The sequence below is a fragment of the Saccopteryx leptura genome, chromosome 1 (assembly GCF_036850995.1).
Source record: "Saccopteryx leptura isolate mSacLep1 chromosome 1, mSacLep1_pri_phased_curated, whole genome shotgun sequence".
Lineage (NCBI taxonomy): Eukaryota > Metazoa > Chordata > Mammalia > Chiroptera > Emballonuridae > Saccopteryx > Saccopteryx leptura.
The window spans coordinates 240,707,595-240,725,856 of NC_089503.1; the positions used below are offsets into that span (position 1 = coordinate 240,707,595).

At 39.6% G+C, this 18,262-nt stretch overlaps 1 protein-coding gene and 1 non-coding gene across 2 annotated transcripts in view; both read left to right on the forward strand.

Moving 5' to 3' along the window:
• Nucleotides 1-18,262, forward strand: part of KIF13B (kinesin family member 13B) — a 235,453-nt gene that overhangs the window by 19,587 nt on the left and 197,604 nt on the right. The window contains exon 2 of the mRNA XM_066388256.1: nt 2,196-2,289. Coding sequence (XP_066244353.1) covers nt 2,196-2,289 — 94 coding nt within the window. The remainder of the gene's footprint in view (nt 1-2,195; nt 2,290-18,262) is intronic.
• Nucleotides 15,253-15,379, forward strand: LOC136389878 (small Cajal body-specific RNA 15). The gene has a single exon (XR_010748438.1). It is a non-coding gene; the product is annotated as a small Cajal body-specific RNA 15 (non-coding RNA).

The window sequence follows — 18,262 nt, forward strand, 5'->3', positions numbered from 1 at the left end:
TTTCCCCAGTGTCTAATGATGTTGAACATTTTTTCTTGTGCTTATAGGCTATTTTTGTATCTTTTTTGGAGAGATGTTTATATATATTCTTTTTTTATTATTGAGTTGTAAGCATTCTTTCTATTTTCTGATGCAAGTCTCTTATTAGATATATGATTTATAGATAGTTTCTTGATTCCGTGGGTTTTTTTTTACTCTCTTGATGGTGTCCTTTGAAGCAGAAAAACTTCATTTTGATGTGGTCGAATTTATCTGTTTTTTCTTTTATTGCTTGTGCTTTTGGTATCTAAGAACCATCACCTAACCCCAAGTCATGTGGTTTTCTTCAAAGAGTTTTATAGTGTTAACTCTTACATATTTATGTATATGATCTATTGGACTTCATTTTTGTGTATGCTATTAAAATGGCCAAACACTCAAGAAAAGATATTCAATATCATTGGATACAGGGGAAATGCAAATTAAATCCGTAGTGAACTACCACATTGCACCACTAGCATAACTACGGTATTAGGACTTCATTTTTGCACATGGGTATCTAGTTGTCCCAGCACCATTTGTTGAAGGGACTATATTTTCCCTATTGGGTTGTCTTGACACCCTTGTCAAAATCATTTGGCCATTATTGTGACCATATGTTTCTTGATTCTCTGTTCCCTTGATCTAATTTCTGTCCTTCTATCCTTGTTAGTACCACACTGTCTTGATTACTGTAGTTTGGTAGTACATTTGAAATTGGTGAATATAGCTTTTATACTTTGTTTTTATTTTTCAAAATTGCTTTGGTTATTCTAGATCTCTTGCATTTTCATATAGATTTTAGGAAAAGCTTGTGAAATTTTGAAAAAAAGAAAAAGGCAGCTGGACTTTTGATAGGGATTGCCTTGCATCTTGTAGACCATTTGGAAAATATTACCATCTTAACGGTAGTAAGTCTGTCAATTCAGGAACATAAATATTTTTCCAATTGTTTCAGTCTTTTTTATTTGACAGAGACAGAGAGAGGGACAGATAGGGACAGACAGACAGGAAGGGAGAGAGATGAGAAGCATCAGTTCTTTATTGCAGCACCTTTGTTGTTTATTGATTGCTTTTTCATGTTTGCCTTTACCCAGGGGTTATAGCAGAGCGAGTGACCCCTTGCTCAAGCCAGCAACCTTGGGCTTCAAGCCAGCAACCATGGGGTCATGTCTATGATCCCACAGTCAAGCCAGTAACCCTGCACTCAAGCTGGTGAGCTTGTGCTCAAGCCAGTGTCCTTGGTGTTTCGAACCTGCGTCCTCCGCATCCCAGCGACACTCTATCCACTGGTCAGGCTGTTTCAAGCCTTTAGCCCTTTGAGTAGTACTAACGTTTATGTATGTCCTTGAGCCTCCTGACCATCCAGAGTACGATTAATTTATTTTAAAAATGTGTAAGGCATCATTAAAAAAAGGCAAATGTATGTTCTTCTTGTTTCCATAAATTATCAAATAAACATGATTTTAAGTTAATAAAACTCAAACTGGAACTAATTTCATTTTTTGAAAAAAAAATTCACTCCCGGGGGTCAGCGAGCATGAAAAAAACTCACTACTCAAAGGATTAAAAAAAAACGGTGGGCCCTGCTGGTTGGCTCAGTGGTAGACGTTGGCCTGGCATGTGGAAGTTCTGGGTTCAGTTCCTGATAAGGGCACACAGGAGAAGCACCCATCTGCTTCTCCACACTCCCCCTTATTTCTCATTGCTAATGTATAGAAACACTACTGATTTTTGTATATTGATCATATATTCTACAACTTTGTAGAACTTGTTTATTCTAGTAGTCTTTTAGCGGATTCCTTAGGATTTTCTGTTCATAGATCATATTAACTGCAAATAGAGATAGTTTGACTTCTTTACAATCTGGATGGCTTTTATTTGTTTTTCTTGCTAACTGCCTTCACCAGAACCTCCAGTATAATATTGATAGAAGTTGCAGTAGTAGACAGCCTTGTCTTCTTCCTGATGTTAGAGGGTAAGCTGTGCAGTCTTTCACCATTCAGTGTGATGTTAGCTGCAGTCTTTTGTAGATAGTTTATCAGATTGACGAAATTTCCTTATATTCCTACTTTGTTGAGTGTGTTTGTCATAAAAGAGTGTTGAATTTTTGTCAAATGCCTTTTATGAAATAAATTACTTTAAAAATGATTATTTTTCTTTTTTTTTATCTGCAGAAATTGACTTGCATACCAAATGTGTGGTGGATGTAGATGCAAACAAGGTTATTCTTAATCCTGTAAATACTAATCTTTCCAAAGGAGATGCCCGGTAAGTTAAGAAACAATGTTATGATCAATGGATTTTTAAATGATGAGAGCAACAATGGTAGCTGAATGCTTACTATGTAGAGACATATTGCTGTCAAGTTGAAGAGATGAGATCTATAATATGGAATGATTAAGTGCCAGAATGAGTGTTTTTAGGTTGTATTACAAGCTCAGAGATGAGAGCTTAGATCAGATGGTGGTGAACTAAGGAAGGCTTTTTAAAAATTTTTATTGAATTTACTGGGGTGGCTTTGGTTAATAAAATTATACAGGTTTCAGGTGCACAGTTCTACAAGACATGATCTGTATATTGCCTTGTGTGTTCACCACCCCAAGTCAAGTCTCCCTCCATCACCGTCCTTCTCCCCTCTGAGGAAGGAGACAGTACTGGCTGGAGGAATAAGTAAGATGTAAATGGGAAGAAGTGGGGTAAAGGGGAGGCTTCTAGTATGTTCCTTAATTTAGATTGCTTTTGCTTCTGCCAGTTTGGATTGTCTTGTCAGTCAGTCCATTTCAGGCGCTGCCTTCTATCTGTAGGCCTGCCTGCAGCCCTCAGGGATTCTTTTCTAAAGGCCTGTAAGCTGTCACCTCTACCACCTAACTTAGCTCTTATATGTTGTTTTGGATTGTCCATTGTAGCTTGCTAGTAGATGTTAAGGTCTTGGAGAGAAAGGACTGTCAGGGTTGAGGATGAATACTTGAGCACCACTTTTGGCTTTGGGTCATAGTATGAACAAGAGGGAAGGCAAGAAGGTGTCAAGAATGTGAATTTGGGGAAGAAGGAAGAGATTAATTTGTTTTTTCCTCAGTAAATGCAGGAAAAATTCTATAAACTAGAATCAGAATATAGAAGAAGACCTTGAAAGCAGATCAGGAAATTTGACCTGTATTTTTATGGGTAAGATGTCAACTTTGACAGTTTTTGAAGATTAAGGAGATACATTAGGGGAAGTTATCAGCTGGCATTGTAGAGAAGTGGTCAAAGTCGGGAAAAACTGGCTTTTTATGGAGATGAGTTGTATCAGAGATGTTTTTGTGCTGACCCTGGAAGTGGAGAGTACAAGTCAGAGAGACAGTGGCTGCCGTGATGCTTTGCACAAAATAGATCATATACATGTGTAGAAACAATGTTTTATGTGGAAATACACCATAAATGTTCTTTGGAGTTGAGTTGAATTGACAAGAGCACTGGGCTTGGAGTCAGGAAATATGAAATCAAATCCTTACTTAATAACTATGTTATTGTAGCTATTTTTAACTTTTTGGAGCCTCATCTGTGTGGTGCATGCATACTTGTTTCATACAGGTGTTTTCTGAAGCTCTAATCAGTGATTTTTAAAGTGCTTTGTAAAGTGGTCAGCTTTATTGTTCCTGATGTAGAGATACTTCTTCAGCATCGCTAGCACCAGCATACGGGTACTATCAGACGTGCTGTTATCATAGTATAAATAAAGGGTATAGCCCTGGCCGGTTGGCTCAGCGGTAGAGCGTCGGCCTAGCGTGCAGAGGACCCGGGTTTGATTCCCGGCCAGGGCGCACAGGAGAAGCGCCCATTTGCTTCTCCACCCCTCCGCCGCGCTTTCCTCTCTGTCTCTCTCTTCCCCTCCCGCAGCCAAGGCTCCATTGGAGCAAAGATGGCCCGGGCGCTGGGGATGGCTCTGTGGCCTCTGCCCCAGGCGCTAGAGTGGCTCTGGTCGCAACATGGCGACGCCCAGGATGGGCAGAGCATCGCCCCCTGGTGGGCAGAGCGTCGCCCCATGGTGGGCGTGCCGGGTGGATCCCGGTCGGGCGCATGCGGGAGTCTGTCTGACTGTCTCTCCCTGTTTCCAGCTTCAGAAAAATGGAAAGAAAAAAAATAAATAAATAAAAAAATAAAGGGTATAGATGTGTCACAAATGATACTGGGATTTTGGGCCTGCTAATTGAATTATCGATTGTCTCAGTATTAGTTGAAATCATTTGGGTTTTTTTTTTTTTTTTACTTAGACTTTTCAATCTGTAGAATTGCTTTATTTGGAAATGTGGGCACCTCTGAAGAAACTTGGTAATAACTTATGGTAAAAAGAGTTTATACTTGCCCTGACCTGTGGTGGCGCAGTGGATAAAGTGTCGACCTGGGAACACTGAGGTCGCGGTTTCAAAACCCTGGGCTTGCCTGGCCAAGGCACATATGAGAGTTGATGCTTCCTGCTCCTCTCCCTTCTCTCTCTCTCTCTCTCTCTCTCTCTCTCTGTGTCTCTCTCTCTCTAAAAAAACTGAATAAAGTTAAAAATAAAATATTTTTTAAAAAAAGAGTTTATACTTGCCTGACCAGGCAGTGGCGCAGTGGATAGAGTGTCGGACTGGGATGCGGAGGACCCATTTCGAGACTCTGAGGTCGCCAGCTTGAGCGTGGGCTCATCTGGTTTGAGCAAAGCTCACCAGCTTGGACCCAAGGTCGCTGGCTTGAGCAAGAGGTTACTCGGTCTGCTGAAGGCCCACGGTCAAGGCACATATGAGAAAGCAATCAATGAACAACTAAGGTGTCACAATGAAAAACTGATGATTGATGCTTCTCATCTCTCTCCATTCCTGTCTGTCTGTCCCTATCTATCCCTCTCTCTGACTCTCTCTTTGTCTTTGTAAAAAAAAAAAAAAAGGGAGTTTAGACTTAATAATTTATTTTTTTAAGTTGATTTTTGAGAGAGAGGAAGGGAGAAATATCGATTTTGTTGTTCCATTTATTTATGCATTCATTGGTTGATTCTTATATATGCCCGACTGGGAATTGAACCCACAACCTTGGTGTATTGGGATGATGCTTTAATCAACTGAACTATCTGGCCAGGGTGAGTTTGGGCTTTATACATAGACTGACTTGGATTCAAATTCTGTCTGAGCCAGTTGCTAGCATGGTTACCTACCTGTGTTCCTTACTTATATATAAAGTATTAGTTTTCTATTGCTGTATAACCAATTACCTCAGGAACCTAGTGTCTAAACCAACCATAATCATTTATTATCTCATGATTTTTATAGCTCAGGAATTCAGACAGGGCACAGTGTGAGTTGTCTCTGCTCCATGCTATGTGGGGCCTAGCTGAAAGTCTATTTTTTTTTTGAGTGAGAGAGTTAGAGAAAGACAGGAAGGGAGAGGGGGAGAGGATGAGAGGCATCAACTCGTAGTTGCTTTCACTTAAGTTGTATATTGAGCTTCTCATTTGTGCTTTGACCTAGATGAACCCCATTGCTCCCCCACCCCACCCCGGCCCTTGTTGCTGATGCCATTCACGCTAGTGACCCCATGGTGACAAGCCTGAGCTCAGAATCAGTGAGCACAGGGTTTGGAACCAGCCATTTCAGTGTTCCAGGTTGACACCAGTGTGCCACCACTAGTCAGACCTCGCTTAAAATCTGAAGGCTGAGGTCTAGAATCATCTGGACAAGGCTTGGTTACTCAGCTCTGGCAGTTGATGCTGCTTGTTGGCTGGAGATGCCACTGGGACAGTGGGCAGAGCACCTACTGACAACCTGGTGGCAGGTTCCAAGAGCAGGCATTGCGAAGAGAGAAAGCCAGATTGCAGCAGGATTGCTTTCTATGTGCTAATCTTGAGAGTCATGCAGGGTCACTACTGTCACATTTTCTTGCTTAAGGCTCCTGTAAAATTACATGATTTCAAGAAGAAACAGACTCATCTCTCAGTGTAGGAACTCTGTCGTCACATAAAAAAAGCAGTCGAGAAAGGATCCATGTTGTTGTAGCTGTCTTCGGAAAACAAGCTGCCACAAGTGTGTCATAGTATCTACCTGCTGAGACTATTGTGAGATAAAGTACGTCCACACAACCTAAAAGGTTTTCTTTCCTTTTGAGACCATCAAATCTCAGAGATTTGTGAGATAATTAAATAGCACTTTTTGGCTGACCAGGTGGTGGCGCAGTGGATAGAGCATCAGCCTGGGATGTAGAGGACCCAGGTTCGAAACCCCAAGGTCACCGATTTGAGCATGGGCTCATCTGGCCTGAGCATGGACTCACCAGCTTGAGGGGGGAATCGCTGGCTGAGCATGGAATCATAGACATGATCCTATCTATGGTCACTGGCTTGAGCAAGGGGTCACTTACTCTGCTGTAGCCCCCGGATCAAGGCACATATGAGAAAGCAATCAATGAACAACTAAGGAACCACAACGAAGAATTGATGCTTCTCTTTTGTCTCCCTTCCTGTCTGTTTATCCCTCTCTCTGCCTGTCTCTCTGTCTGTGTCACACACACACAAAAAAAAAAAAAAAAAAAAAAAAATAAATAGCACTTTTTGGTTTTATAGAATATTTTGCATGGCTCTTTTTTTTCATATGCTGAAAATGCAAATTGAGTGTTATTCAACTTATATTTTATATGTATATCAGAGTGCCATCTGATAAAAAATTTAATGACAATTTCCAAAAAAGTTGGTATGTAATGATTTTTGTTGAAGTAGTATTAAGAAGCACATCTTTTTTTTAAACAGCTTTTTATTGAAGTATGTAATATACATATAGAAAAGTGTATAGCACCTAATAAATTTTCATTAGTTACATATTCTGATAACAAGCACTCAGATAAAAAACAAGAACATTACTAGTATGAAAGAGGACTAACTCATGAGAAGTGCTTTTTCTTTTAATGTAATCTCTAGGTGTAAAGCGAAAAATGAAAAATTTGCAATGTAGCAGTCCAGTGGTATATGGTCACTTCATTAAATTTGAGGAAAAATAGGAAAGTGCAAATTAAAAGCTATTTTATGTGATATGAGATTATTTATACTTTAGCTCATTGAATGACTGACTAATCCATAAAACAAGTTATGGTTTTATGGGAGATATACTTGGAGGTAGAGCCAGGGATTTGACATTGACATACATGTAAGTGATTTGAGTCAGTTTGAGTTACTAGTCAGAAAGGCTCCAATTAATATATATTTTTATTTTAAAAGTTACAATATTGTTGCTTTTAGAATATATCCAATTTTATTCATCTAAAACTGTGACTAATTCTATATGTATACTTAACTGAAATTATTTAGTATACAGTACTTTGAAAGTGAACATGGATAAATTTTAAAACAATGGTTTATATATTTTTCTGATTAATTTTGCATTAACTTCTGAAAGTTTCATAAATTGATGTTTATGCTCATTAAAACTAATAGAAGCCCTGGGTAAATGAATAAGTAAACCATTTTCAGTTGTTTAACAGTTTTATCACAGGGATTTGGGAAACATTTTTGCTATGACATATATAAAATTTCAAGATTATTTTGAAAAATAAGATGATTAAAATTCAGAAAATTGATACTACAAGGCTAATCAGATTAAAAATGCTGACTTTGGAGCCAGACATCCGGTACTGAATCCCAGCCACACCACTTAACATGTGTGATATGGAGCAAATTACTTAATTGTCCTTCCTCTCAGCTTATTCATCTTCAGGGTGGGGATTGTAATAGTACCCGCGCTGAGGTTGTTATAAGGATTAAATGAGTTAAAAGATGTAAAATTGCAGTGCCTATTTATTTATAATAAACCTTATACAAATGTTAGCTATTATTGGAGTGTAACTGTTATTGTTATGATGACCAGTATTTAACTTGTAGTCCATGGTATGTTTAATGAGTTAGAATATAACTTCATAAAGGAAGTAAATGTTTTTAAACCCAAAATGTATTCAGTTCAATACCTAAATACACACGCTTATCAAGAAAATACCTAGCTGTATCAAAATTACAGTTTTGCAAAGTCAGAAACTTTATTTTGTCTAGTTTGCTGAAAGTTGATGGGTCTCTTAGGGACTAACATGCCATCTGTTAGAGAAATTAGACCCTTTATGTTTACAGTGAATAAAATATTAATCCTTGTAAATTGGACTTTTCTTAGTATCAGCTAACTTGGGAAACCAGGTCAAAATATTGCTAGTGAACATGGGTAAGAACAAAAGGCTGTTTTATCAAATACAGGAAAGATTAAGGAGGAACTCTTTCTGTTCCACAGCACTCACTTTAAACACTCCAATGACTGAGCTCTACCAGATCAGTCTTCTCCTTACGCAAAAAGTACTGGATGCACACTGGTAGATTTGATCTATATTTTTCTTATGCACGGCTACACTTCTTATACCACTACTAGTACAATTAAGCGTCTTTATGGAATTACCTTTGTCCTGCACCAAATTAGTTTTCTAGATTGGTCCTTGGGGTTTTCTATATCTTCATCTTCAACAGACATACAAATCATCTGTTAAATGACTAACTCGTTATCTATTCTTAATCAATTTTTTCAAGTGTAATTATCAGTGTGTGACTCTTAGCATTTAGGAGTATTTTAAGTTTCTTTTGTAACTAGTTAGAACGGTACCATAACGTAAAACAGCCGCCTTTTAAATAATAATATAAATCTTTAAGCCTTATTTTGTTTTGATTATATCTTAAAACTTATTAAAATTTTGTCCTATAGTAAAATGTTAATGCTAGTTAGCCTGTCATGTGATAGAACAAAATAGTTTCTTAGGCTAAGTCTTATCTTCTGCCTTTTGCCTCATTCCCTCCTCTACCCACCAAACAGGCCTTTCCTGCTAACTCAGGTTTAAAGATTGGTTAATATACTTAAATAGTTGTTTTAAAAGGGAGGAAGTATGATTTCCCATGGAGAGTGGCAGCCTCCACTTTATGAAACAGTTTTGTTATAAAAGTTATGTATAGGTGAGTTTGGAAATGGGAATGGGTTTTCCCATAGGAAAATAGTCGTTTCTAGTAAAAATGCTGTTCTATTAAAAAAGTGACTAGTTTGGCCCACAACTCATAAAATCACACTTTTTTTTTATATTTTGGTCTCTAGTAGAAGCGCTTCATAGCTACTTCCCATTTTGTCACACATAATATTAAGAAGATGTGTATGTCCAAATTGAATAAAACTAATACTTTTTACTCCTTATTGAGGACATTTTGAAGTGAAAAATATTTTAATTTTTTCATGTGATGTGTGGTGATACAGATGAATGACTATCAGAACTCTGGTGTCACTATGCCAAAGGTGTAAGCAGTTTAACGTACCATTGTTTTTACACCATTAGTACAAATATCAACACAGTGGAAAAGGAAAATGTTTCAGTGTTGTGAAAAGAGTTTTCGCCTCAAGATTCCTAAAGAGCCCTGTGTGACCCCCAGGAATTCTCAGACCACAATTTGAGAACCACATTTAGGGAGTTAAAATGAATGGATGTCTTTGGTTTGTTTATTTTTAAACCACTTTGAGATATTCTATATGTACCATATAATTCACTCCTTTAAATTGAACAGTTCAGTGGTTTTTTAATGTTGACGCTGACAAAGAAAAAATAGAGAAGGGCGCCTGGTGGCTAATTGGGCTAAAAAAAAAAAAAAAATCCACGGTAAAACAGAGCCTAGCAACCACTGCTGAACAGGGCCTCTCATACAAGCTGTGCCTCCCAGAAAACCTTGCACTAAGCTGCCTGCCTTCTGGCCTAACTGCCTGCCCACACTGTGTTTCTGCACCTTGAGCCAGCCCATATAAAGGAGATCCTCTCAAATCAGAATTGCATAGCTATATTCTCATTAGCATCTTCACTGACCAATTAGAGCAGCTCCATTTTGACCAGTCTGGACAGTGCTTTTTAGACAAATTGAACTGAGGATTTGGACCCCTCATTTGCATGAGAACAGACCAATCATGGGTCTGAGACAGGGCCTTTTCTCTAAGGCAGTTCCACTCTGGCTCAGGGAAGCACACTTTCTCTTTCCATCTAAAACTGCATTTTCCGGGCTGGAGCTGAAACACCAAAGGTGTCTCAGTGGAGTGGAGTATAGCCATCCTGGCATGCCAGACTGGACTGACAAGAGCAGAGCAGAACTGTCTAGCTTTCAAGGGGTCACGGGCCACCTCATCCCAAGAGTCATCTCACAGGTTGTTCTCCATAGCCGTGTAGTTTCATAATTGAAATGTAACACTGTTGAGCTGTTTGCACTGAATAGTCTTCTCCTTTACCTCACCCTAGATTGGGGATTCCTGCTAGTGTTGCACTTGACTTAGCCAAAAGGCTGAAAAGCAATCCTGTTGGTGTTGAATTGGCACCAACAACTACTGATTGACATTATGTATTTACCAAGTTGTGCAACCTTCACCATCATCTAATTTTATGACATTTTATCTTTTTTTCTTTTTTTTGGTATTTTTCTGAAGTTGGAAACGGGGAAGCAGCCAGACTCCTGCATGCGCCTGACTGGGATCCACCCGGCACGCCCACCAGGGGGTGATGCTCTGCCCATCTGGGGTGTTGCTCTGTTGCAACCAGAGCCATTCTAGAGCCTGAGGCAGAGGCCATGGAGCCATCCTCAGCGCCCGGGCCAACTTTGCTCCAATGGAGCCCTGGCTGCAGGAGGGGAAGAGAGAGACAGAGAGGAAGGAGAGAGGGAGGGGTGGAGAAGCAGATGGGCGCTTCTCCTGTGTGCCCTGGCCGGGAATCGAACCCAGTACTCCTGCACGCCAGGCCGACGCTCTACCACTGAGCCAACCGGCCAGGGCCAAATTTTATGACATTTTAATCACCTGATTAATATACTTTGTCTGTTTAGATCTGAGATTTGCCTATAATGGACATTTCATATAAATGAAATTATATAACATGTGGTCTTCTGTAATTGTCTTCTTTTACTTAGCATAATGTTTTTGAGATTTATCTTTGTTGTAGCATTTATCAGCACTTTTCTTTTTATGGTGCAGTAATGTTTCATTGTATTCTATTTTGTTTATTGGCTCATCAGTTGATGGATATTTGGGTTGTCTCCACTTTTTAGCTATTAGGAATAAAGTTGCTGTGAACATTTGTGTAAAAGTCTTGTGTGGACATATGTTTTCTTTTCTCTTAGTTACATATATCTAGGAGTGGAATTGCTGGGTCATATGGTAACTCTATGCTTAACATTTTGAGTAACTGCCAGCTTGTTTTTCAAAGCAGCAGCACCATTTTATATTCCTACCATCAGTATATGAGGATTCCAATTTCTTTTACTCTTTAAGAACTCATTTATTGTAAGGAAAATGGTGGTGACTCTGCCTAATTGAAGAGTGCATACCCCTGCCTGAAGGCATTCAAATTACAACTAAAAAGCAAAACAAAACATTATGCTATCCAAATAAAACAGGTCTTGGCCAGCATCTATCCTTGGTTACTGATTTGGAACGCTAGGTTCCAGTATACTTTTCTATTGAGCACTCACTACTTATAAGGATTTTTTTCATTTTTTTTTTGTGTGTGTGTGTGTTTTTTTTTTAAGATTTTACTTATTCATTTTAGAAAGGAGAGAGAGAGAGAGAGAAAAGGAGAAGGGGAAGGGGAAGGGCAGAGGAGAAGGAAACATCAACTTCCATATGTGCCTTGACCAGGCAAGCCCAGGGTTTCGAAGCAGCGACTTCAGCATTCCAGGTCAACGCTTTATCCACTGCGCCACCGCAGGTCAGGCCTTATAAGGATTTGAGCAAAAAAAATTTCTTTTAACTTTTTTTTTGTTGTTGTATTTTTCTGAAGCTGGAAACGGGGAGAGACAGTCAGACAGACTCCCGCATGCGCCCGATCGGGATCCACCCAGCACGTCCACCAGGGGCGACGCTCTGCCCACCAGGGGATGATGCTCTGCCCTTCCGGGGCCTCGCTCTGCCGCGACCAGAGCCACTCTAGTGCCTGGGGCAGAGGCCAAGGAGCCATCCCCAGCGCCCGGGCCATCTTTGCTCCAATGGAGCCTTGGCTGCGGGAGGGGAAGAGAGAGACAGAGAGGAAGGAGGGGGGGGGGTGGAGAAGCAAATCGGCGCCTCTCCTATGTGCCCTGGCCGGGAATCGAACCTGGGTCCCCCGCATGCCAGGCCGACGCTCTACCGCTGAGCCAACCGGCCAGTGACAACATTTTTAAAAAGATTTTATTTATTGATTTACAGAGAGAGGAGAAGGGGAGGGAACAAGAAGTATCAACATATAGTGGCTTCACTTTAGTTGTTCATTGCTTGCTTGTTGTGTCTTGACAGGCAAGTCCAGGATTTTGAACCAGCAAACTTAGCATTCCAGGTCAATGCTCTATCCACTGTGCCATCACAGGCCAGGCAGCATGATCAAAAATTTAAAAATATAGTATACAAAAAGGTTAAAAGAATAAAACATTTTTATGTACCTATCACTCAGTTTCACAAATCATTGTCAGTATACAATTTAAGCCTTCTGTGAATTGCCTCTCAATTGTAACCCCTTTCCTCTTTACCACAGTTAACTACTTAGCTGAATTTGTTTCTGTCTTTCCCTTGTATTTCTTCACATTTTCACTATGTATATTTGTAAATATTTGCACAATATTATCTGGACACGAATGACTTTTTCTATTAAAAAGTCAGATTAGATGTGACTCAAGAAAATTGATTACTCAAAGTATAATGCCTTGTTTTTAAAGGTAAAAAAAATTGTGTTGAAAGGACCCAAAAATAATATCACAAATTTATCTTGGGGGGGGGGAGGTAAAAGTTGATATTTTAAACAAATATCCTAGCCTGACAGGTGGTGGCACAATGGATAGAGTGTCGAACTGGGAAATGGAGGACCCAGGTTCGAAACCCTGAGGTCGCCAGCTTGAGTACGAGCTCATCTGATTTGAGCACGGACTCACCAGCTTGAGCTCAGGCTCACCAGCTTGAATGAGGGGTTGCTGGCTTGAGTGTGGGATCATAAACATGACCCCATGGTCGCTGGCTTGAAGCCCAAGGTTGCTAGTTTGAGCGAGGGATCACTCGCTCTGCTATAGCCCCCCCCCCCCCCCCCCCCGTCAAAGCACATATGAAAGCAATCAGTGAACAACTAAGGAGCCGCAACTAAGAATTGATGCTTCTCATCTCTCTCCTTCCTGTCTGTCTGTCCTATCTGTCCCTCTCTCTGTTTCTCTCTGTCTTTGTCAAGAAAAAACAAAAACAAATATCCTGTTATTCCTTTTTCCCTCTTTAAAAACCAAATCAAAACAAAAGGTTTTCCCTCCTAAATCTATTATTTGTGGTAAATTCCAAGCAAGTGTGGCAGTGGAAATTGTTTTAATGTACTTTAAAGTCTTTGAAGAGACTATGGATCAGTGAGCCTGTTCAGAGGTGACCTCACTTTAACACTTGAACTGAAACCTGAAAGGGAAAAATATTCTCAGTATAAATTGTACTTTTTAATCCACTGGTCAGTTAATCCATTTTTGTTTTTAGCCCTGTTTTCTATCATGTATGTGTGTGTGTGTGTGTGTGTGTGTGTGTGTGTAACACTAAAAACATTAATACATTAACTTAGAGTTTCTCTTTTTTACTTTTTTTGACAGAGACAGAGAGAGTCAGGGAGAGGGACAGATAAGGACAGACAGACAAGAAGGGAAAGAGATGTGAAGCATCAATTCTTCATTGCGACACCTTAGTTGTTCACTGATTGCTTTCTCATATGTGCCTTGACTGGGGGGTTGCAGCAGAGTGAGTGACCCCTTGCTCAAGCCACCGACCTTGGGCGTAAGGCCAGCGACCTTTGGGCTCAAGCCAGCGACCATGGGGTCATGTCTATGATCCCATGCTCAAGCCAGCAACCCTGTGCTCAAGCTGGTGAGCCTGCTCTCAAGCCAGCGGCCTTGGGGTTTCAAACCTGGGTCCTCCGCGTCCCAGTCCAATGCTGTATCCACTGTGCCACCGCCTGATCAGGCTAGTTTCTCATACAATTCTTTCTTTATTACTCTGCCCCATTAAGTGTAAGATTTTTTTTTATATAAATAAATTTTTATTAATTTTAATGGGGTGACATCAATAAATCAGGGTACATATATTCAAAGAAAACATGTCCAGGTTATCTTGTCATTCAATTATGTTGCATACCCATCACCCAAAGTCAGATTGTCCTCCGTCACCTTCTATCTAGTATTCTTTGTGTCCTCCCCCTTCCCCTCCCCCAAGAGTAAGATTTTAAGACCAGAACTCCTAAAGTAGAAAACTTTTGGAGAGTTACACTTCAAGATCTTAATGAGCCTGACCAGGCGGTGGTGCAGTGGATAGAGCATTGGACTGGGATGCCGAGGACCCAGGTTTGAGACCCTGAGGTCACCAGCTTGAGCACGGGATCATCTGGTTTGAGCAAAAGCTCACCAGCTTGGACCCAAGGTCACTGGCTCAAGCAAAGGGTTACTTGGTCTGCTGAAGGCCCGTGGTCAAGGCACATATGAGAAGGTGATCAATGAACAACTAAGGTGTCAAATTGCACAATGAAAAATTAATGATTAATGCTTCTCATTTCTCCGTTCCTGTCTATCTGTCCCTGTCTATTCCTCTCTCTGACTCTCTCTCTGTCTCTGTAAAAAAAAAAAAAAAAAAAAAAAAGATCTTATTGAACCTGAACACTGATTTCTGTAGTATTTTGTGAAATGGCCTGTTTTTTTAGTACGTGTTAGAGATATTCTTCAACATGGACAGAATAAGCCATAGATGGCATAGTTATGCAGAGATTTTTATGTTCATAGTAATAAAACAGTTCTTTCCTCTCCTTCCCATTTAGTTATGTTTAACCTAGTGATTAATTGATAATGTAAGGTTATAGCTGCCCATCTAGTGAGAAGAATGTTTGAGATGTTGATCTCAACCAGCTCTAGTTAATAAAGTCATTAAAAATCTTTTTATTTCTTCTTATTGTTTACTAGGCAATCAGTTTAGTTAAGATTATTTAGTATTTAGTGAATGCCTAGTATGATCAAAGCATACCAAGTCCTTATTTGAAGATTCAGAGTACTCTAATCCTGGTAGATGAGTGAGTATATACAGAAAACACACGTGTATATTTCTGTATATATTCATTTATATATATATATACATAAAACAAGTATGCAGAATTAGCTGAGATTGGTCCATGCATATACATTGTATTGTAAATGTACTGAGTAATGCTGCTGAGGAAAGGGCCTTATGCCAGTAATTGCTTTAAAATACATGAAATCACTTTTAGCCTTCTAAATGAAAAGGTAGATAGAACAAGTTTTGTTTACAAAATAAATTCAAGACCTACTTATCTACAAACAGCAAAACAAACAAAAACCCTCTAGAAATATATGAAATCTTTTTCAGACTAATTTCTTGTTAGTGGAAAGCATCATTGGGTCATGTTAGATAACGACTTTTAAAATTTCTCTGCTGCTATATGAATGGTAACTTAAGGGAAGATTTTAATTGAAGGAAATCATGCAAAATGTAATTATGGTATATACAACAGACCTGTTTGTTCTCTTTGCTGTGAAATGACTTGAGTGAAACTAATAACTCTGCCCAAATACAATTTACTCCTCTGGAGAATGGTATGTGGTATGTTTTAATTTCATAAAGAGGCTCTTCATAGGGGAGCCTGTCCACTCTGATTATATCAGGGGAAAGTGGGGAGTGCATTGGTTTGTGTACTCAGAAATTTTAGATGATTACTCTTTTTTTTTTAAGATTTTAAAAAAAATTTTATTTATTGATTTTTAGAGAGAGAGGAGTGAGAGAGAAAGAGAGAGAGAGAGAGAGAAGGGGGAGGAGCAGGAAGCATCAACTCCCATATGTGCCTTGACCAGGCAAGCCCAAGGTTTTGAACCGGCAGCCTCAGTGTTCCAGGTTGACGCTTTATCCACTGCGCCACCACAGGTCAGGCCTAGATGATTACTCTTAAAAAGTACTGTGTCTATTGAGTGTGAAAATCATTTACTACTTTTGAATATAGTTGTGAAAATGAATCAGGGAGACTTTTTTTTTTAGTGAAGGAAAGAGAAAGGGATAGACAGGAAAGAAGAGAGATAAGCATAATTTGTAGTTGTGGCACTTTAGTTGTTCATTGATTTTTTTTCTCATACATGTCTTGACTGGGGGGGCTCCAACTGAGCCAGTGACCTTGCTCAAGCCTGCAACCTTGGGCTTCAAGTCCGTGACCTTTGGACTCAAGCCTGCAACCATAGGGTCCTGTCTATGATCCCATTCTCAAGCCAGCAGCCCCGCGCTCACGCTAGTGAGCCTGTGCTCAAGTCGGTGACCTCAGGGTTGTGAACTTGGATTCTCAGTGTCCCAGGTCGATGCTCTATACACTGCACCACCACCTGGTCTGGCAAATCAGAGAGATTCTTTTTTTTGAAGATTTTATTTATTCACTTTAGAGAGGAGAGAGAGAAGGGTGGGAGGAGCAGGACGCATCAACTTCTATATGTTCCTTGACCAGACAAGCCTAAGGGCTTTGAACTGGCGACCTCCGCATTCCAGCTCAACATTTTATCCACTGTGCCACCACAGGTCAGGCAATCAGGGAGATTCTTTTTGTGTGTGTGTGTGTGTGTGTGTGTGTGTGTGTGGCAGAGACAGAGAGAGTCAGAGAGAGGGACAGATAGGGACAGACAGACAGGAAGGAAAGATGAGAAACATCAGTTCTTTGTTGCGGCTCCTTAGTTGTTCATTGATTGATTTCTCATATGTGCCTTGACCAGGGGGCTACAGCAGACTGATTGACCCGTTGCTTGAGCCAGCGACCTTGGGCTCAAGCTGGTGAGCCTTGCTCAAACCAGATGAGCCCGTGCTCAAGCTGGCGACCTCGGGGTCTCGAACCTGGGTCCTCCACATCCCAGTCGGACACTCTATTCACTGCACCACTGCCTGGTCAGGCAGGGAGATTCTTAATAACCAAAAAGATAATAAAATATATATGGTTGAATTCATATCATTGCATAGTTGATGTTAGCAGATCATCAAATAGTAATAAATTAAGATTTTTTTGAAGTTTTACCAGCAAAGGCTAGTAAGTTGTTGTTAAGAATGTTTAATAGCTGATTAGTAAACCTGTGTGAATGAAAATTAGACAGTTATAGAAGTTATGATATTTTAGCATTGTCACTGGATATATAAATATATCATTTATGCTTTTATAGCACTAAGAAGAAATAAACTTTTTTAATACAAGAAGAGTCTCTATCACCGATATATGACTTGTATATTAACATTTGTTATAATGGGGGTCATTATATATGTATGGTTAGTTACTAGATTAAGCAAGTTATAGCTAATAGGAGTTAAATGCTTTGAATTTCCCTAGAATTCTGGATTCAGCATAAAATTATCAGATAGTATATAATATACTAGATAAGATATTTAATTAACTACCAAGTCCCACTATTGAGGTCTTAAAATTTGTGTGTGTTTGGCAATAGTGTATTTTGGGGGGGCTCTTTGTTTGAATCACTAGTGTAGGAGTTGTTGCTAGTATAAAGCAGATATTGTGTAAGAATGTAGACTTCTGTTTTAAAGAGGAAGGTAGCAGTACTCCATGAGGGAATATCTGAGGAACCAGAATCCAACAGGAAAAGTTGCTGTATCACAACACCTTAGGTACTTTATGATCCATTCAACAGTGGAACAACTCTTGGCCAAGTATCAAGCTAAGAGTTAGGATAATCGTTATCAATCTTTAGTTCTAATAAGTTGTAGGTAAATTATTTTTAGCATACAGTATCTAAACATATTAGAAAAACCAAAAATAAAGCAAAAAGAAACTGAAAAGTAGAAAAGTGGAATTATTCTCTTGTGCACTTTGTAAGATTAGATTTTTGTAAAGTCAACTTTGAAATGGTTCTATTGTTTAATTTTGAGTATTGTCCATTTTCTTTTTATTTATTTATTTATTTATTTATTTTATTTTTCTTAAGTGAAAAGCAGGGAGGCAGACAATTTAAGATCCCAATTAGGATTCACCCAGCAAGCCCCCTATGGGGCGATGCTCTGCCCACCTAGATCTGTTGCTCTATTAGTTGGCAACTGAGCTATTTTAGCACCTGAGGCAAGGCCATGGAGCCATCCTCAGTGCCTGGGGCCAACTTGCTCCATGGCTATGGGAATGGAAGAGGGAGAAAGAGAGAGAGAAGGAAGAAAGGGAGGGGTGAAGAAGCAGATGGTCA